General features: G+C 42.8%; 1 protein-coding gene across 1 annotated transcript in view; it reads right to left on the bottom strand.

Annotated features, from left to right (window-relative positions):
* Rbm28 (RNA binding motif protein 28) overlaps positions 1-21,801 on the bottom strand; it is a 34,137-nt gene that overhangs the window by 3,197 nt on the left and 9,139 nt on the right. Inside the window, exons 7-17 of the mRNA XM_034519372.2 lie at positions 21,053-21,209; positions 20,781-20,920; positions 18,218-18,290; positions 14,950-15,059; positions 10,875-10,948; positions 10,004-10,139; positions 9,028-9,092; positions 7,030-7,188; positions 3,771-3,920; positions 3,396-3,470; positions 215-474 (exon numbers count right to left, since the gene is read on the bottom strand). Coding sequence (XP_034375263.1) covers positions 215-474; positions 3,396-3,470; positions 3,771-3,920; positions 7,030-7,188; positions 9,028-9,092; positions 10,004-10,139; positions 10,875-10,948; positions 14,950-15,059; positions 18,218-18,290; positions 20,781-20,920; positions 21,053-21,209 — 1,399 coding nt within the window. The remainder of the gene's footprint in view (positions 1-214; positions 475-3,395; positions 3,471-3,770; positions 3,921-7,029; positions 7,189-9,027; positions 9,093-10,003; positions 10,140-10,874; positions 10,949-14,949; positions 15,060-18,217; positions 18,291-20,780; positions 20,921-21,052; positions 21,210-21,801) is intronic.

Genomic DNA, 21,801 nt, shown 5'->3' with positions numbered 1-21,801 from the left:
AGAGCTGGCCAGGAAAAGCTCAGAAAAGACAAGAATGGCTTAGCAGTCTGCCCTGAGGGTTCCTCCGAGGTTCCCTCTGCCATGGTCCAAGTCATGTCTCTGCTGGGGCTGAGACAAATACCCCTTTTGTCCAAGCAAATGCTACAAGACAGAGCTACATCAAACCCAATGCACTCGGAAGCACCCTCTTCCGAGTGGCTCTCCTGCATCTCACCTGATTTTGGGGCCTCGGTGTGAAGGGAGTGCCAGGACCTTTCTTCTCTTCTTCCCATCAGGCAGCTCCACCTGCTCCACTTCGGCCTTGGTCTGGAACCCTGTCCATGAGGAAGAGCTGGCCTTCCCTTTCTGCTCTCCAGGCACCTTACTTTGATCCTGTGTGGTGCTCTGAGCTGCTTTCTGCTGCTTGTCTTTTCCAAGTTCCTTTTGCTTCTTTGGGGGCTTGTTGTTGGTTACAGGCTTGGATCCCATTTTTTGCTGCATAAAACAAGAAATTGCCGCCTGACTTCCAGAGGAGGTTTACTTGCTAGGAAAGTAGCAGCAGAGGAGGAGCCTGGCACGAGCTTGATCAAAGAGGAGCTTGTTCTCCCACATAGTTCACAGAAAAGTAAATGCAAGCAGTTTACAAGCTGTCTAGTAACAGCTACCAGGCAGGGGACAAGGCAGAAAACAAACAGGCAGCAAGAAGTAGCCCACTATTCAAAAGCTAGTAAGAAGAGACAATTGTCAATGGTGAAAGTGGGCCAGGCATGACAACACACACCTAGAATCCTAGGCACTTGGAAGGAAGGAAGGAAGGAAGGAAGGGATCGTGTGTTTGAGGCCAGCCTAAGCTATACGAGACCCTGTTTCAAAAGACTCCTGCCCCCCACGCCAAAGCATAACACACAAAAAAGGTGAACAGAAGCAGAAGAAAAAAACAAATAAAAACGATTTAATGTAATACAGCTAGAAAATTTTCAAGACCAGTGACAGACATTAAGCCACAGGTCTAAGGGCAGATAGAAAACCCAATAAAATAAACACCCAAACTCCACAATTGGATTTATCAGTCACATTGCAGTAAACCATGAAGCCAAGGTAACATGAGGTAGTTAGGTTCAGAAGATGAAATTACCTACCGAAATGTCTCTACCGAATGAAATTATCTTTCACAAAAGTAAGAGAGACTTTCTCAGAAAGAAAGAGTGGGGAGGGAGAGCTGGAGAGATGCTCAGGGGTTGAGAGCACTGGCTGTTTGTTCTTGCTGAAGTCCTGAGTTCAATTCCTAGCCATGGTGGTCACACCCATCTGTAATGGGATCTGAGGCCCTCTTCTGTTGTGTCTGAAGACAGCTATGGTGTACTCACATACATAAATTTTTTTTTTTTAAAAGGAAGGAACAAATGAACTGCGGCCAGGAAACCAGCATTTCAAAAAAATGCTAAGCAAATTTCTCCAGAGCAAGAAAACGGCGTAGATTGAAAACCTGGGTCAACATGAAGAAGGGAAAGCCTCAGAGAGGGACCAGTGAAATAAGGAAGGCAAGAGGAGGCTGGAGCTTCAGAAGCAAGACAAGGTTGTTGAAGGTTTACTAGCACTGAAGCAAGGTGAGAACGGCATGTCCTCCATAGGCTCACGTGTTTTGAGAGCTCACAATCAGGCCGACTCCAGCTGGCTCTCTTTGCTCTGGTTGTAGTTTGAGGATGTGCTCTCTTGGCCTCTTCCTCTGTGGTCATACCTGTTGCTTGCTGCTATGCCTCCCCGCCATGATGGACTCATCCTTTTGGAAGCATGAGGCCAAATAAACTAACTCTTCCTCACTAAGTTGCTTTTGGTTATGGTATTTTATCTCAGCAATGGAACAGTAACTAATACAACACACACACACATATAAACAAAACAAAACAACAACAACAAAAAAATAAAACCAAGCAAGTTGATGAAAACCTGTGTAAGGAGTGCTTATCTGACAGTGAGAGGGTGCATTTGCTCTGGATAAGAAAATGAGTCAGGAGAAAGGCTGTGCAGTATGCACAGGGGCAAAGACTTGAGAGAAAGCGCAGGCAGCTTCAGAAACACGCCTGAAGCAATGGCTAAAAGGCAATTTGGTATGTCCAGGAGTAAGACCCCAGGTTCTCCAACAAAAGTCAGTTTTAGCCACTGCTACCGTTCATCGGATTGTCATGCTTTTAGCATACATCAAACACTATAGATGTAAATGGTAGTAGAGTATTGATGAGTGCTGTAAGAATTATGAACTTCAAAATAATCTAGCCTAGCATGTCCCAAGGGAAGATGGGTAAAGAGAGTAGTGACTACAAGCTGAGCAATGGCGTATCAGCTCCTTTAAGCCTCCTTACATGAGGAATGCAGATAGTATGCACCCATTTATAAACTGAGGTTCAGAGAAGTAACTTGCCAGGGAATATGCAGCTAAGAAAGGGAAGCTTACAGCTCCTGATCTTCCTTCTCCCCACACAAACTGAAAATGGTCTAAAACCAGCAGTTGTGCTGAGACTAGAGGATTTTGAGTTCAAGGCAAGCTTGGACAAAAAAGGAAGAGCCTGTCTCAGATGCTGCTGCTGATGGTGACTCTAGAACTCAGCCTCAGCCACTCGTTCTGACATGACCCACACACACCATGTAGAAGCTCATGGTAGAGCCGGGCGGTGGTGGCGCATGCCTTTAATCCCAGCACTTGGGAGGCAGAGGCAGGCGGATTTCTGAGTTCGAGGCCAGCCTGGTCTACAGAGTGAGTTCCAGGACAGCCAGGACTACACAGAGAAACCCTGTCTCGAAAAAACAAAACAAAAAACAAACAACAACAACAAAAAAGAAGCTCATGGTAGATGACAACATTGGTTTGCTTTTCTTCCCTTTCCCTTCCCCTCTGTAGCACTCAGGAGAGGAACAGCCAAGGAAAAAGCAGCAGGGAGAGTCTTAGGAAACAGAGTAAACTCCTACTTGGCAGAAGCATAAAATAGAGAAGAGGAAGTTTAATTAAGCCCCCTTAAAAAAAAAAAAAAAAAAAAAAAGGCTGGGCATGATAGCACACACCTTCAATCTAGTAGTTGAGGCAGAGGGATCTCTGTGAGTTCTAGGTTAGTCAGAGCTGCAGACAAGGGCCAGGAAGATGGCTCAGCAAAAATAAAGGCACTGCCACCAAGCCTGATGGTTTGAGTTCAGTCCCCAGATGCACAGGCTAGAAAGGGAGAACCAAATTCCCCAAGTTGTCTTCTGACCTTTAGAATCCATGGCACAGGCACACAGGCACACATACAGACAGGCAGGCAGGCAGGCAGGCAGGCAGGCAGACAGACAGACAGACAGACAGACACACACAGAGAGAAAGAGACAGAGAGAGACAGAGAGAGAGAGAGAGAGCGCGCGCACCAAACCCGATTTAGGCTCAGTACCAGGCTGCGTTGGGCTCTCAATTCCTTCACTTTAAGCTTTCTTCGATCTTCTAAAGAGAACTCCACTATCGGTCTCTGTCAGAGGAAGACAATGTCACTCGTAAGACTTTACAATCTGTGAGTGCAGCGGGCCTAGGTGCTCCTCCAACTGCTTCTCCTTGTGTCAGCCTTGAGGCTGTTTCTCATGTCTTCTCTAAAGGCCAGCTCTGCAGGCAGTCTGTCCAGTCACGCTCTTCAGGGGCATCTCACCCACATTCACCATCTCTTGCCCCCACCTCCACCCAGCCCACCTGGTACTGTTTCCCACCACTCAAATATCAGGGACACGAGGTAGCTATTCTCAGAAAATGGGTCACTCTGGAGGAGGAGACTCACCTTTTGGGACCCAAAGATCTCTGGGTTGTTGTTGAAGTGGCGGAGGGCTCTGAGGGCATGCTCATGCTTGTGGAACTCTGCAAAGGCATAGCCCAGGGACTGACCCTTCCCTTTCCCATCAACTGCTTTAAGGTCCCGCATCACTCTACACTATAAATAGAAAAAGAAAGAAAAGAAAAACAAAACAGAAGTTATGAATAAGAAATAAAACTTCCAGAGAAAAATGTCTTTTTAAAAAATCTCATGTATATGTGCATGTCCATGTGTACGCATGTGCACCTGAATGCAGCGCTCATGGAGTCTAAGAGGCAACAGTCCCTGGAGCTGAGAACCAAAATCACGTCCTCTGCAAGAGCACTACTGTGCTCATAACTACTAAGCCATCTCTTCGGTGCCCTAAGGAAAATGTGTAATACTTAACTGTTCCTAATGCACCTAACAGAGAGAGGTACATGATTCTTCAGCTTCTCAGCAGGTTATTGCTGAGAATGGAGAACTGTCCAAAAATTCCATCCTGAAGAAAGTCCCAGGAAGGAAATTAATGGTGATGAGAGGAAAGAAGATCTGATGGTTTTAGATTAAAAAAATATATAGTCCAACATGGGGTAAGCCTCAGAATACAGCAAGCTTCAGCTGTCTCGGGTTAGAGTCAGAAACTCCTTGGTGGACATTTTTCTCTAAATGCCAAGATACAGTAAATATCCTAGGGTCATGAGGAACACAGAAGATAATTTGAGAAAATACACCACTTATACAATGTTAGTGCCTAGAGCCACTGTTCTTCTGTAGTAGGGGAGTCTAAGTATGAGACACATGCATACCACAACGACTCCATGCATCGATCCTACTCTGTACGCTGCAGAGGAATGAAGAGAAGAACGAGTTCCTGACTTCAATATGCTCACTCACTTAAAACATCACTCAAGACATCTCGCTGTGATGCAGAACTTACACAAATAAAGGGATTAAGGGAAAAAAATAATGCTTTTGTCATGAATCCTGGGAAACAAGAACGAACATCTACTTACCCAAGACAGGGACCCAAAGACAGACCAAGGTAAGGACAACACTAAAGTCAGCTGGTGAGCCAGGACTTTACTGGGGTTACTTACAGAAGCAGAAATGACTCAAAGACAGCTACACCACCAAAAGCCCACCCTAGCATGGCTAACAGCTCACAAGCTGGGTACCTGTAGTACACTGCACAACCTGAAGGCAACTCAACAGGTTAGTGTCTTTTCCAGGTAGCTCAATGGCCTGGGTCTCCTCCAGGCAGCTTATCAGGTCTCTGCCTCTACCCAACAGCTTGGCTGTGCTGAGCCTCTTCCAGGCCTCAGCCCGTCTAAGAGTTACCCCTCAGCAGTCCTGGCCGCTTATCTATGCTTGAGGAGTAAGAGGTCTAGAGTATCTGGTCAGGTTCAGGAATATCCTGAGCCGTTAAGGAGCTGTTTCCTTTCTAAGTTGACCAACCTACCTTCCCTCCAAGATGGAGATTTTATCTTAGAGGAATTAGTTACACAACCAATACATAGACTGTATAATATACAAAGATGCACTAAACTGTACTGAGTTCAAAATGGGCACACATTAAATACTGTAGGTACTCACTACTAACTGTGGTGTCAGACATGGTCTGACACATTACTGTTCTTTCATGCTATTTCCTCAATACCAAAGAATATGTTAAAGAGGCCTCTGAGTACTAGGCATACAGTTTACAGCTATAAAAGAGCAAGGCTCACCTAAAATATTGGCAATGGCATTTTTAAATATAAAGATCAAAAGGTTACTCTATGCCAAGTATCCCCAGGATACTATTATTTATTTATTTATTTATTTATTTATTTATTTATTTACGAGACAGGGTGTCTCTGTATAGCCCTGGCTGTCCTGTCACTCTATAGACCAGGCTGGCTTCGAACTCAGAAATCCACCTGCCTCTGCCTCCCAAGTGCTGGGATTAAAGGTATGCACCACCACTGCCCAGCACTATTTATTCTCAAAGAGCTCAACCTGTCTGGAGAAATAACCAATAGTCTTAGGCCAGTATAATGGTAAGGCCTTCAAAAGAGAGAGAGCTGAACTGAGTGCTAGTGTGAACCCATAGTTTTCTAACTCAAGTGAAGACACGCACAGTCTCCATTAAGACTGTGCTTCCAACGGAATATTAAAGCCTGACATAGCTAATGCCACTTTAGGGGCTAGGGAAAAGGCACAATGGGCACAGTGCATGTCATGTGTGATGGTTTGTATATGCTTGGCTCAGGGAGTGGCACTATTTGGAGGTGTGGCCTTGTTGGAGTAGGTGTGTCACTGTGGCTGTGGCCTAGCTCCCTGGAAGCCAGTCTTTCACTAGCAGCCTTCAGATGAGGATGTAGAACTCTCAGCTCTGCCTGCACCATGCCTGCCTAGATGCTGCCATGTTCCCACCTTGATGATAATGGACTGAAGCTCTGAACCTGTAAGCCAGCTGCAATTAAATGTTGTCTTTATAAGATTTGGTATGGTGGCTCTTCATAGTAATAAAACCCTAATTAAGACACCATGTAACCACGAGAACCTCAGTTCAGATGCCCAGAACCAATGTAAAAGCCAGGCAGGATGGTGAGTGTCTGCAATCTCAGCGATCCTATGGTGGGATAAGGAGCTTCTGTGGAAACAGAAGCAAGCTCTAAGACCAGTAGTAAGCATGGGTGTGCAATGAACAAGAGAGCCTGACTCAAACAAGTTGGAAGGTGAGGACCAACCAAGAAAACTGAGGTACCCTCTGACATCTTTGAGTGTGCCCTGTGTACTCTTTCTCCTCTCCCTACCTCTTCTCTTTCCTTTTCTCCTCTCTTTGCCCCTCCCCTCCTCCTTCTCCCTCCTTTTCTCTTTCTCTTTCAAATATGTATATATGTATGCATGCAAACACACACACACACACACACACACACACACACACACACACACACACGCATCTAGTCTTTTAGAAACCAAAACACATAAATTGTATTCTCTACAACAAAATTCACATATTATTTACATAATCTGACCACACAGCAGCTATTGAATAAATGCTTGCTAAATTAATTCATGGTAGAGATTTCCTCAGATTTTGCTGTAATTTAGTCAAACATGAAAGACAGTTCCCAAAAGAAAACTGACAAGCTCAGCTTTACATGCTGCTATGTCCAGAAGAAACCCTGTTGACACGCCAACAACACGGCCTGAGACGAATGCTGTGCCTGTAAGCTGCGAACGGCAAGGCACCGCTCACCTCCTTAATGCGAACCCCCTTCTCTCCTCGAGTGGCCTCCAGCAGCAGCTTCCTTAGCTGTCTGTCATCTACAGCCTTTGGGAGGTTGTGCAGGCAAAGCCTGGTCTGGGAGACAAAGATATTCTGGTTCTTGAGTTTCTGATGTTTCAGTAGCTCGAACTGGGAGAGGAGAAAAAGACAAGGTCTTACCATCCAGTACATCTGTTAGGCAGGCTCCGAACTGTCTAAAAGAAGAGAGTCCTAACCCCATCCCAGGGCCACAGATGTGCCTGCTGCTTTACAATACCTAGCAGGGAGAAAAGCAGGTTCAGGGAGGTGGGATGATCATGAACTCCAGAGTCAGTTCTGAACCAAAAACTCACCCAACTGGATAAATCAAATGACATTTTAAGATTCAACTTTTCATCTATAAAAATGAAACTATGGGTCAATATTTAACACTCAGCACTGACATGAGGCCAAATGAGATTTTAAAAACAACAAAACCCCCACATAGCTCAAAAATGTGCCCCAGCACAAGTTTATTTTTATTTTGTTTTGTTTTTTCAAGGCACCGGGTTTCTCTGTGTAGCCCTGGCTATTCTGAAACTAGCTCTGTAGACCAGGCTGGACTCCTACTCAGAGATCCGCCTGCCTCTGCCTCCCAATGCTGGGACTAAAGGTGTGCATCACCACTGCCCTGCTTAGCACAAATATTCTTATAAGTAATACTGAAATTAGCATTTATGCTCAGTCCTCACCCACCCAACAACTGGGAATGTCTAGTACTTACTTCCTAAAGTCAATTTATTTTTTATAATGCACAGAAACAATCCAGTAAGCTGTGGCTAGCAAAATTAGTTCTAAACTCAGTATAGCTTATTGCACTGCTTCCCCAAATACCACAATATGCAGATATTCACTACTAAAAAAAAAAATAAATAAATAAGAATACTAACATAAAAAACCCTGTGCTGGAAATATTGCTTCCACTGATCACTACACTGTATCTGCTGCTCGCCGTCTCCTCAACAATGAGGTCCTACATTGTTCTGTATTTTTACCACTCTAGGCTGGCTTTTTCTCTTTTAATTATTTTATTTTCTTATCCGGTGTGTGTCTATGTGTAACACATTGTGCATGTGGTAGTGATCAAAGGATAACTTTAGAGGTAGGATTCTCTCCACTGTAGGTTCTAGGGATCAATTCAGGTCATCTAGGCTTGTGCAGTAAGCACTTTTACCCACTGAGCCACTCCACTGGCTCTAGACTGCCTTTTTAAAGGTAAACTGCACAAGCTAGAGATATAGCCCAGCTGCTAAAGTGTCTAGCACACACAGCATCTGGAGTTCAATCCTCAGCACCATGGATACTGGACATGATGAAGCTGGCCTGGAATCCCAGTACTCAGGAGGTGAATGGAGGAGGGTTAATGTTCAGAAATATTAGGCTACATAATGAGAGCAGCCTGAGTTACATGGGACTATCTCAAAACAACAAAAGTAAGCTATATGTACAAAAGTAGCACCTACTGCCAACACTACTACGCAGCAAAGGTGTCAGTTAACAGTAGAAATGCCTATATATGAAGTTGTTCTATAAGAACTGTATAATTTAGAGATACCATCCCTCCCAAATGGCACCTTAGCTATTCTTTCCAGAACCCACATTTCCTCTCATTCCTAGTAAGCCTGCCTTCCGTTCTGTTGTCTACACTTAGGATAACAATTATACACAGCTATTGCTCCACACCTACTGCACAATCTAGCAGCAGATACTTAACATACACACACATGCATACTACTGAAACAAAGAACAAAACTGAGCTCTCACAACAGGATGGAATGCTGACAAAACGCCAGTAGTACTGTCCAGTCACTTCTCCTTCACCTGTGTGCATCTAACATGGTAAAGTGCAGTCCTTACATGTGGCTCTTCAGGTGAAATGTAGCAGCAGTGATTGTTTCTGATTCACTTACACAAACATGAGAGCCCTGAGGCCGGTGCCTATCCACTCACCCGCTCGCGCTTGGCCATATCTGCGGCACTCACACCCTCAGCAGCCTTCGTCCCAGCACGGATCACTGCGGAAAGAGGGAAAAGGGCCAAGATGTCAGCAAGGGAATGTTCACTGAGCAACAGGAAGAATGTGATTTGAATGATGCAAACTCTTTGTACTGGGCCCTGAGGACTGTGTTGGCCAGTTAGTTAGCTCCAAAAATAGCTACAGGGCTAAGTTCTGGACTTAGACTTGCTCTAAAGACAAACTGAACATTTTGTAATCTTGTTCCTCTCTGCCTCTAAACAGCATCACATCCATGGAGCAAGTTGGACAGAAAGGCATGAAGAAGTTCCGAATGTGGCTATAATATAGAATGTTCCCCCAACCACCTGTCTCTGAGACTGGCTGTTCCTCATGCACTCGGGCACCAACCACTCAGCAGTTAATTAGATGAGCCAAAATAGAGAACAGAAGTGTGGTCTCAGAGGCTTTGGATCCAAAAGCTGACAGTCTAATTTTACTAGCTGAGACTATGTATCTATGCAGGAGTAGGCTGATAAATACTTAAAAGCTACTGTCTCATTCTTTTCTGACTTTATGTGAAAGATGCTAGGTAAACATTTAAAAATCTATCAATAATCCAAAAAAGGTCATTTCAATTGTATTTTTCAACCTCTTATAAACAAAAACACCTCATTAAAAATGAAGATAAAGGCAGGTAATTTAAGAGTCTTCTTCCCGTGTGCTTCCAATCCTGCTCTGGAAATAATCCGGGGCAACTATACAGCAGAGGATGAGACTGATTACTCTGCAAAATGGGGGAAGGTTCCTAACAAAGCCACATCTACTGAAGTGAAACAGCAATAAAACACTGATAAGGAAGAAATTTGGGTTTTATATTTGAAACACATCTTGAAACATAATCGTTAGTTCACCTCAGGTCATGGGCCCGGCTACTTAGATGCCTGGTGCCTATCTTCTTCTGATACTCACAGCCTTCTCGGGCCAGATAGAGGTTCCGGGTTCCAGTTGGCTTCTTCACCTTCTTTGTCTGAAGCTTTGCTGCCTCATCACGGGTCACAGCCAAGTCGACCTTGAGCTGCCGGCCGTCCAGTTTAAGCCCACCACCCTGAAACATATTACAACCTTCTCTTCAAACACGCAAGCAGAAAGTAAGCACATAACAAAGAAAAGCAAGAAAGGGACTCAGCATACTGTGCTGTGCTGCGGAAGCCAGGCCACAGGCTGCATCTGCCTGGACCCTACACGTGGACCCTTGAGACTCAAAGTCGTTTTTACAATTGTACAAAGGTCACATCTGTATGTACTGAAGAGGATCAGCAGGAAGGAATTTACTTTACAGTAGCTCAGTCCCAGAGTGGGCCTACACTGAGAAAAGTGTTCTGTAAACATGCTTAGTATTCTAAAGCTAGTGTGTGAATGTGTAAGAGACAAGGACAACATAGGATAACGTCTCAAAAGCTGAGGGCTTTGTTTAAAAAGCACAGAATATTTCTCAGTATCTACTCTATCAGACACTCATCCAGCCTCACAGACAGCATTAATACCTTCTTTCAGTCTTTCGTGTTATTAGCCTAGAATAGAGGCTGATACACAGACAACAATCAATGCACACTAGAAATATCAAACACGTTTCCTCACTTAAGAAACACGGACAGCTGCGATCATTTCAAAGCACGGATTAAGGCCACACATGCAAAGCTCAGTGTACAGCACATACTAAGTGCTCAAGCCTTCACTTTATGAAAACTAAATAATAATAATAAAACCTGGTGGAAGCATCAGCTCTTGCCTATAGAAGCTACTATGTCCTCGGCATAGGGGAAGGACTTGCTTTCCTTACCTCAGCCTCTGGAGAGGCCGCTGCAAGACATTTCTGAGCTGCTTCCTGAGTCACGAATTGTGCGAAAGCACAACCTGCACAAAGACACAAAACTTAGTGAGATACACCCTCACTCCAACAGTGAGCAAAAGACAACACTGAAGATACCCAGAGCCTGACACAATGGGAGGAGACGTAGTGCCTATGGCACAGGTACTATGTTAAGTGCTGAGGGATCACACCCAGATACTACAGCATACACATCCTTTCTTAGCAGTTGGTCTCAACTATCTCCTTATACCCACATGAAATGATAAAGACACTCAGTCAATCACTTAATTCAACATCATGGAGTGCCTAGTACAACAGTGAAAGATGAGCAAGAAGTATTTAACCCTGAAATTAATTATATTTCATAGTCTTAAGATGCCTGAGGCATCAAATAATGGTAGCTATGCCTCGGGGGTAAAAGAGGCCTCTATGAATACTGCATGTGCTCAGTTGTTGGCTTGTGCTCTAGAATATTTTTTATTAATAGTTTATTTTTATTTTATGTTCATTGGTATTTTATTGTTGTTGTTGTTTTGTTTTTCGGGACAGGGTTTCTCTGTGTAGCCCTGGCTGTCCTGGAACTCACTCTGTAGACCAGGCTGGCCTCAAATTCAGAAATCCACCTGCCTCTGCCTCCCAAGTGCTGGGATTAAAGGCATGCACCATCACTGCCTGACTATTCATTGGTATTTTGTTGCATGTACATCTGTGTGAGGATGTCAGATCTTGGAGTTACCGACAGTTGTAAGCTGAGGTGTGGGTGCTGGGAAACTGAATCCAGGTCCTCTGGAAAAGCAGTCAGTGTCCTAATTGCTGAGCCATCTCTCCAGCCCTAGCATCTTTATAAAGCATATCTTTCACTGGTTAAATAAAGGGCCGAATGATCCAAAAAAAATCTCTACTACAGATTAAAAGCAACTTTGCACAAATTCACTGCACAGTAAATTTCAAAAAAGTATGTTTCATATTTATACCTCAAAACTCAAAAAGAATTCTCTCATATAATAACACTCCCAAATCTCCCAGAGCTAGGGCGTTATCCTCTGCCCTATACTGAAATGGATGCAGGCAAATTAATCTAAAGCATACATAGAGTAGGCTAACTCTCCAAGTCTCCAACAGAGGGCCAAGTGCTCCTACTTCTGTGTCCCCAACACCTCCCATCCACCATTCACATAGCAATCAGGTAGCATTTTCCACAAATGAGAAGTACTTAAGGAAGCTGGACCACCTACTACAGCACCAACAAACACAGTTCAATCTCAGAACCCAAGGGCTACGCACTAGTGGAGTCAACCACGCACAAAACAAAAATACTTGGGGAGAAAGTGGTTCACAGTGAACATGTATGGACTCTCCATTTTCTAAAAACAATGTAACAACAACTTATTTTATGTTTATTAGGGGGTGTGTATGTTGACACATTTTAATGAAAGTGTCTCTTGACCCCAAGGAGACTGAATTTTTCCAGGCCTTGTCATCAAGTTAATGACATGCCTTGAAATCATTTAAGACCGTGTACTTAGCCATTTATCTTACTGTGCACTCAGAGTCTTTACCTTAAAGAGAACATGTAACAAACCTAACTGTGCCTTGAATTTCTCACACAATCAGTTTTTATAACCTAAGCTAAACACATAGCTTTAATAGTAAGTCATGTACTTTTACAGGCCCCTTCTCATCCAAAATAATAGTACATGGTGTGTGTGTGTGTGTGTGTGTGTGTGTGTGTGCACGTGCACATGCTATGCTAATCATTTGCTGAAACCAGTGAGAGGGTGGAAGCAATCTTAAACAACTAATATATTATAAACATTGAAAGCAACAGGTAGACATAGGCTGGTAACATCTGTTGTGCTTTTGTTGCTATACTGAGTCTGTTGAAAGTAGTAAAGGTACTTATTCCCATCAAAGACTTCTATAAAGATCCCTCTTTACTTCCCCATATCATGCTTCTGTGCTGTCCAATAAGTATGAGGCAAAGTCCTTTATTAGGGCAGCCAGCAGATACAAGACAAGTGGATAATTCAAATCAGGCTTACACCTGGCTAAACTAATCCAAGAGAAAGTTGCTTTATTTTTGTTCCTTAATGTATATACGTGATCTAGAGATTAAAGGTTTGGGAAGATGTGCATAGGTTATATGCAAACATTATGCCACTTTATATGAAGAACTTGAGTACTCATAAGTTTTGGTATTTGCCATGGTCTTGGAACAAGACCCAATGGGTACTGAAGGACAAGTGTAATAAAAGAAACAGAGGATGCGGAAGTAAAGACGCCTAACAGGCAGACTTCGTAGTCATCAGATAAGGTGGTGGACACCTTTAATCCCAGCACTCAGGATATAGAGGCAAGCAGATTTCTGTGAGTTTCAGGCCAGCCTGGTCTACACAGTGATACCCTGTCTCAAAAGAAAAAAAGAAAAGAAAACAAAGGAGGGAAGGAAGAAAAGAAAGAGAGAGTAAAGAAAGTCCAAAGTATAAGAAAATCACTGTGCCAGCATCAGTCCTAGTTCAGGTTCAGCATCTCCCTAAGGTCATGGATCACAGGTAGCTCTTCAAGGTAGTGAAATGGCTTGCTAAGAGAAACAAACTGTCAAGGAACACAGAAAAGGTCTCAGAAAACTTCAGCAAGCTGGAGCCAGCAAATGACAATACAGTTAAAAAATTAAAATTATGCTTTTAAAATCATTAACTATTAAGACTAATAGAACAGAAAAGATATCTAGCAAATCAATTGCAGGCTACACTGCAAAACAGTATTAATCTAAGAGATAAAAGTAAAATAGTGTTGTGCCCACACTCTAGGTATTCTAAGAGATTCTAGCTGCCCATTCAAAAAAAAACCAGAAGTGAAAAAGGTCCAAAAGTGTGACTATCAGCACTGAAGACATTTTATTACTCTAATCATTTTCCAGGTAATTAAATGAGCTTACAGTGATTTAATGTCCCTTACCTCCAGGGAGCTGTTCAGTACTACCTTATATTATTTTAACTGAGTATAAGTAAAATTGATCAATTCTTATTAGCTGAAAACGAAGGTTTAGAATGGAAGTTCTTAACCATGGATAAACTCTTGAGAACCCACAAACCCTGAGACATAGCGTTTTTTCTGAGGAAAGGGCTTAAAGCACTGCCAGAGATCAGAATGAACCATGACCTCAGTGTTTATGATGGTTTACCTATCACTGTCAACCTGGCGGGACTGAGAATCACCTAGGAGACTGAAGCCATACCCTTTCGGTATATTTGTGAGTATGTTTCCACAAAAGGATCAAGGAGAAAGATCTTCCCTAAAGGTGGGTGGTACTTCATGGTCTAGGGGCCTGGGCAAAATCAAAGAAACAGTGTGAGGAGACTGTTAGCTCCGCCCATTCTCTACTTCCTGGCCCACCATGAAAAGAGTTGAGCTGTTTTACATGTCCTCTCTACCAAAACAGACTTGAGTCTTCTGAAACTGAAGCAAAATAAATCGCGCAGACACTGAGTAATGGGAAGCTTAAACAGAATGGCTGCAGTCCATGAGGTAAAAGATCATAAATGGGTTGGTGCTATAGATGTGTATCTATTCACATTCTAATACACAGCAGTGTGGAAGACATAAATGCTTATCCCTTAAGGATAACAAATAAACAGCATGAGGGGAAATATCTCACACACCACTCCTACTACATAGTTTTCCTTCTGACTACTGCCATGCCACAAAGTTTCTGTCAGTTTCTATCTCTAAGAAAAGCATCAAAGAAAAAAGTTCCCTATTAATTCTGAGCAATGGCGAATGATTAATACCCATGAGATGCTATCACATTTGAAATGCAAAAGAGAACAACAAATGGAATTCATTTTCTTAAAGTAAATAAGCAAGAGCTTTAACGGCTAAGACAAAAATTAAGGCTGGCAAAGCCATTAAACTGCCGACTTCCACGTCCTGAAAGACAATCTCAGAATGTCCTTGGGCTTTTAATGGAAGCCAAGAAAGAGACTGGAATGGCATAATTTATGCTCTTTCCTAATGTTGGGCCCGGTCAGCTGAGGGCAAGTACCTTTAGAATGCTCTGTGTCTGGATGTAAGACAATTCGGACATACTTAAGATCACCAAATTGCTGGAGGACCTCCCCAAGTGCTTCTTCTTCCGAGTCAAATGAAAGATTTCTATGGAAGAAAAACAGGTCACACAAATTCCAATGACAAAGTAAGACCTTGAGTTTTGATCTGAGGTGCATGAATTAGACATCAACTAATGATGTCTGCCTTGTTCATATCCATTCTCCCTTGTTCAAAATAGCAATAGCACACAAGAGCGGCCCCTAGTGGCTAAGCCTTTGCTCTCTCAGTCTGTCTCTGTCCCAACCTTCCTATGTATCAGATTTTCTCACCTGAGAATTTAAAACTTAATAGACAAAAAAAAAAAAAAAAAAAAAAAAAGGCTAAAAGCTGCAGATACACTAACTTCAAAACAGACGTGTCACAGATACTGAAATGATACAGATACACTATAGTGTGACCTGATAGTCATGTGAATATATACATGAAAACTTTGGTTAGCCATACCCTTAAAGTAATACACTTTACAGAAATCAATACCTTGTGCCTTCATTAAAAAAAAAAAAAGATGGTATCCCAGAGAAAAGACCCACAACCCCCAGCAGCGGGAATCTAAAAATGCCCAGATTTTCACTCCCTACTCGAGATTTGCACCTTGACAACACTGTGCAAACAATTCTGTGAACAAACCAGTGCTCACCCAGCCTGCCCTCTTTTCACTCACTGTGGCTGAAGTTAGTTTTTGTTATTACAACCAGAAGTTTAAGTTTTCACAGCACGCTAGTAAGAAACATGTCTTTCTTTTATTGAATTAGACATATTCCCCTTAATGTTTATATAAAATCTGGATTTCAGTTAAAATGTTCTAAAGAGTACAAAATCTTTCAAAATAATACAAAAAAAAAAAAAAAAACATGGTAAAGATTTCTCCTAGGCAAATAGGGGAAAGAGAGAAAGGGGGAAGGGAAAGAGAAAGAGCAGGAACCACACATTGAATATCCTTAATCTGAGAATTGGAAGCTTTTCATGTATTTTTAAAATTTTTAGTATGTATATATGTGCATATGTACCATGAAACACATGTGATACTCAGGCTGCCAATGCTTCACCCCCACTACTAACCACTTGTCCCCTTGACATCCAAATACAATCTGGGAACCAAAGCCAAATTCCCTCAACCTTTCCACACCAACCTCAACCCCTGTTACAGACCATCCCTCTCATCATGTGCCAAGAGCCTCCCCATTCACCCATGTTCCTAAAATATTTCAATTTCAGAACCCACCTGAATACTCCAGGAAAGACTGTTCTGATGTAACAAAAGCTTCTCAAATTATTATGCTCTCCCCAACACAATAAGACCCTGCTTTCAGATAACAGTGTTCTCCAATTAACCTCAGACAGCCAATGGAAATTTCCCTGGCTTCTCTCAAGAACTCTCAGACTCCAGACAAGTACTCCTGTCAACTGTCCTGCCCACTGCCTATATCTAAGGGTGGGATCTCTCTCCCTGCCCCTGGTCTTGGGACTCCTTTTCCCAACTACCAAGACCATTAGCCCAACATTTCAAATGTACATCCAACATGCATTTTTTTCCTAAACTCCCTAACTTTACCTCTGTCCCTAGTCTATCTGTCCCAGCAAATTTCAAATCGAGTACAGATTGCTCCAACAACTCCAGCACCAGTCCCAGCTGTTTCTTCAGAATCTACATCTTGGTCCAGCTTCACAGATTACACTGTAATTACAGGTAAAAGAGCTTGCTCTTCCCAAACTGGACCAACAACCCAGCTTCAATGAAGCACCAATGTCAGCAAGAAGCAGACAGGGAGAATAAGGCCCACTTACCCAACACCAAACAACACAACAATGAAACAAAAAGGTGGGAATGGAGGGACTCCGGCCAGCTCAAGTGTGTAAGCAGGGCTCTGGCAGGCCTCGCCCCTCTCTCCCATCCCCTCTGCCTTACTAAAAACCTTTAGATTGCATGCTTAAAGCTAGTCACCCAGGCGTATTCCTTTATTTGGCCATCCCACCAACACCCAGGCTGACTACCAAGACTCAGCTACAAAGTATTGAAGTCCAGCAATCAAAAGCACCCTTTGGCTCACCTATTAACCCGCACAATTAAAATTAAACACTTCATCTTTAACACAGGGTTTTCTTTATAAACCACCATTTCCCTGAGGGCCATGTGTGTCTCCTCTCTATCAGAGGCAGTCTGATACATTCTGAGACAAATACCCCTTCCCCCTCTCCCTTGTTCCCTTCTACTTCTACCTCATCCTCTATCTCCTGTCTTTGTCTCTTGTTCCCTGCCCTTTGTCTCTCTGGGGCAAATAAAAATCCTTTGTGCTGTGAACTTGGATTTGGGATATCCTGAGCTGATGCCAATCCTTTTAGTTGCATCCTTTTTCGTGGTGCTGGTAATCAAACCTGGGCCCTCTGGGAGAGTAGTCAGTGCTCTTAACCACTGAGCCATCTCTCTAGCCCTGTCAGTTTGCTTCCTTAATGCAGCCCAGGGTCACCTCCACAGAATCTGGGTCCTCCCATATCAATTGCCAATCAAGAAAATGCCCCACAGACTTGCCTGTGTTTGATGGAGGCAATTTCTCAACTGATGTTCCCTCTTCCCAGATGAGTAGCTTATGTCAAGCTGACAAAAAACTATTCCATACATGTAGTGTATACAAATTCAAAGGCCTGAATTTTACTCCCAGCACAATACAAATTAGGCATGTGAATACACCTGTAGTTACAACACTCAGGAGGTAGAGGTAGAAGACATAAGTTCAAGGTCATCTTCAGCTACATAATCTGAGATACATGAGATTCTCTCTCAAAATATAAAAAACAAAAAGGAAAGAAAAAGAGAAGTTAGGCATGATGAGAGAAGTTATCTAGGGCAAATGGTATCACCTCAGTGTTCTCCTAAAGTAAAGGTGAGAACCAGCTAAGAGTTGAAATGTTTTAGGAGATGCCACCCCAGTTACAAAACAAAAACTCTACAGAGGACAGCTACCACCCCTGCTACTTACCTCCCCTCCTAAGCTCTTGCTCTTACATTCTCACTGGTGTGTCCCCCAGACCAGATGTGCTAACCAGTCTCACAGCATCTAACTCTAGTGCTAAGGAAAGGAGAGAGGAAAAGAGGAAGAGACAGAAGGTGGGGGAGAGGGGAAAGGAGAGGCAGGTGAGTGAGGGAAGGCCAGGTCAGTGAGGAGACCTGTGAAGGGGACACGCAGCTTTGCATAAAGAGGGCATACCTGATGAAAACAGTTTTCCCTTCAGTCACATCAGAGTGTAACTTCCTCTTCTTTTTCTTCGAGACTGGAACATCTAATATAAACAACAAAAAAACAAAACAAAACGAAACAAAACAAAAAAACTCAAAAAGACCAATGCAAGTCATATGGCAAAGGGCTAACTTCTTAAATATTTTATATAAATTAATTTCTAAAATTCTAAATGGACTAAGAATGTAATGACTAAATATATTAAAAGATGCTCACACTCAAAATATTTAAAGAAAAGTGAAGCAGAGGGACTGAGGGTATAGCTCAGTGTAGAATGTGTATTTGACATAAACAAGGACATAGGTTCAATTCACAGCAGCAAGAGAGAGAGAAAGGGAGAACAGAACGGGCATAGTTCAAGAAAAAAAATATTTTTTACTTAAATTGGCAAAACATAAAAGACCAATATAATCCAATGTGGTAAAGGTGTGGAGGAAAAAATTCCCATATATTGCTGTGGCCACATTCACACAGGTGCACACACACATATATTATAACCGTGTGTATATTCATGTGTTTCTGCTTATAAGTGTGTTAAAATGTTCGCTAGGTATACAAGAAACATGATACTGATTGTCTCTGGGAGTACGGTTTAAGAGGTTAACGGATCTGGATGAAAAGGAAACTCACTGCTTGAAGAATAAACATTACAGTAGGTGTGGTGGCTCACGCTTGGAACCCAGCACTTGAGAGACAAAGGTATGAAGATCTCAAGTTCAAGTCCAGCATGGACTTCATTGTAAGACCCTTTCAAAAAAAAAATTAAGAAAAACCACTTATATGCTATGTGTATACATACAAAATTTTGGGGAAAAAAGATCACTTTGGCGAATCGTTGGACTGAAGAACTTTTGGTTGCTGCATTAAGCTCCTTTGTACTGTATTTTAACTTTTTATCTGAGTCCCACTAAGTTTTTTGATTCAAAGAAGAAAATGACAGGAGGCAGATGAATCCAAGTTGTAGGTCTCATTGTGTCCTCAGTGTGAAAGCCTTGACTCCATCTTCAGGAACGAAAAAGCTGATTTCCTGTCTCTTCTGTGGCCCAACCAAAACATTGGGCTTACAGAAACACAAGCAAAACAGCTGAATAAAAACACCCACTCCAACAAACTCCCTGGGAATCAGTTATCGACCAGTTCGCACTATATAATGACCTGCCTTACTTATCCTCAGTTATCAGCCAGTTTGCACTATATAATGACCTGCCTTACTTATCCTCAATAAAGAAGCAGCATGGACTTGCTCATAGTTCTACAAACGCTCCCAGAAGTCCTTGTTAGGAGCTGAGCTGTGCCTCTCCAAAACTCACACAGTAAGCCTTTAGCTCCTACAGTCATTACATTTGGAGAGACCTCAGACAGGTAATTAGGGTTAAGTGGGGTCATATGGGTAGACCCTTACTCTAGCCGGACTGGTTTCCTTATTAAGGAGGGAGAGAGTTTTGGGGGTTTTTGTTTTGTTTTGTTCTCCTTGACCCCACACATGGGTAAAAGCTATTTGCAGACGGTGAGCAGGTTAAACTTCGAAAGGCAGACACAGAGCACCCTGGTCTGGGGACATATAACCTCCAGAACTCTAAGAAAATAAATCTGTCTTACACGAGCCACAAGTCTGTAGGATTTTGTTCTGGAAGCCCAAGCTGAATTTATAGTTCTTTACCTCATCTCAAACTCAGAACTGTTTGTTTAGTTTTTTAAACTCATTTTATCTACATATCAACTCAAAAGGTTTGTTTTTGTTTTTAAAAAACAAACCTATTTAGTATGTAAACATGTCTTATATCCTGTTTATCCAGTGATTCCACTCAGACAATTGAAGTGGAAACAACCTGAATGTCAAGGCTAGGTTTTAACTTCCCTAAGGAAGACTCTAAAGTCTCAATCATTTCAAACTCATCTTTAAAACAAAGAAAAAAATAAAGAAACAAAAGGGCTCAGAATATGGCTCCGGTGGCAAATGACTGCCCTGCATGCATGCAGCCCAGATTCAGTCCCCGGCACCACAGGAAGCAAACAGAGCAGTGCACACCTGTGATCCGGCTCTGGGTTAGATCACACTGAAGGCAGCAGGGACTGGTTCAAGGGCATTCTCAACTACATACTGAGTTGAGGCCAGCCTGGGCTATCAGAAACCTGACTTAAAAAGGGGGAAAGGGAAGCAGAGACACAGCCAGTTAGTAGAGCGCTTGTGTTGTATGCACACAATCCAGTGTTTGATCCCCAGCACCACATAAGCCACCAAGGAGGTAGAGACAGGAGGATCAGAGGTTCAAGCTCATCCATCCTCTACACAGCCCAGTCAACGCCAGCCTGGGCTACATGAGATCCTGACTCAAAAGAGAAGGCGAGGGGAAAAGGGGACAGAGAGACAGGGATGGGAAGAAAAGCATGAGAGAAAAATGAAAATAAAGGTTCTCTTTTAGCAGTCAAAAATTTGATAGAAAACTATTTGCAAGAGGCCCGGGCAGAGCTGGTGTCCATTTCTCGTTAATTTATTCAAAGCTGGAAGGTGTTTAGGAAAATCCCAGCAAACCTTCATCCTCTTGTTCTTCGGCGCTGCTCTCACTGCCCACGGTCCCCTCGTCATAGGAGCTGCCTCCTTCCTCCAGGTCACTGTCCTCGTAAGAGTCGTACTCCTCGATGCTTTCCTCGGGCGCTGTTCTCTTGACTGCTCTGCAACAGCACAGTTCGGACCTCATCATGGGGCTGACACGTAAGCTGCTGAGCTTTCTTACATGTGCCAAGCTCGCAGTGAAGGCAAGAGGAGAAACGCTGTCTTCCCTAGCTCTCAGAACGCGCACATACCTCTTGTGCACGCTCACAGGAGAAGCTACTGTTGATTCTCTACTTTCCTCTTCATCATCATGGTCATCTTCTTCATCTTCACCATCATCATCATCTTCTACTTGCTCTTCCACCCTGCAGTTCTTCTTACCTGATTCCTTAGGCTTCTTCTTTCCACCTATGGAGGAAGACACAGAAAGGAATTCATTTATTATCTAAAACAAGATTATTTTAGGAGGAATAACTAATAACTCCAGTAGCTAGTTTCTCTGGTTTTTCAGGATTTCCTATTTTCTCTTAGTATACTGTCAGACTTCCATTTCTATCAGTTCTATATACTCAGATACAATTAACCACAGACCAAAAAATATGTTTTAAAAATGCTGTGTCTATACTGATTATCTAAATTTTTTTGTCAATATTCCCTGGACAATTCAGTATAACAACTATTATGTAGCTTTGTATTATATTTGGTTTTCAAGTAATCTAGTAAGGATGTAAAATGTACGGAAGTGGAAGGTGTAGTAGCTTCAATTAAAATGGTCCCCATAGGCTCACAGGAAGTGACGGTAAGGATGTGTGGCCTTATTGGAGTAGGTGTGGCTTTCCTGAAGTAGGTGTGTCACTGGGGGTGGGCTTTGAAGGCTCAGAAGCTCACACTAGTTCTCTTCCTATTGCCTGTAGATCAGGATGTAGGACTCTTCAGCTCCTTCTCCAGCACATCTGCCTAGCTGCTGCCATGCTTCCCGCCATAACAACAATGCACTAAC

Source organism: Arvicanthis niloticus, chromosome 15, assembly GCF_011762505.2.
Source record: "Arvicanthis niloticus isolate mArvNil1 chromosome 15, mArvNil1.pat.X, whole genome shotgun sequence".
In the NCBI taxonomy this organism is placed as follows: Eukaryota; Metazoa; Chordata; class Mammalia; order Rodentia; family Muridae; genus Arvicanthis; species Arvicanthis niloticus.
Note: the sequence above shows the minus strand (reverse complement) of the source record. Positions and strands in the feature narration are given on the sequence as shown.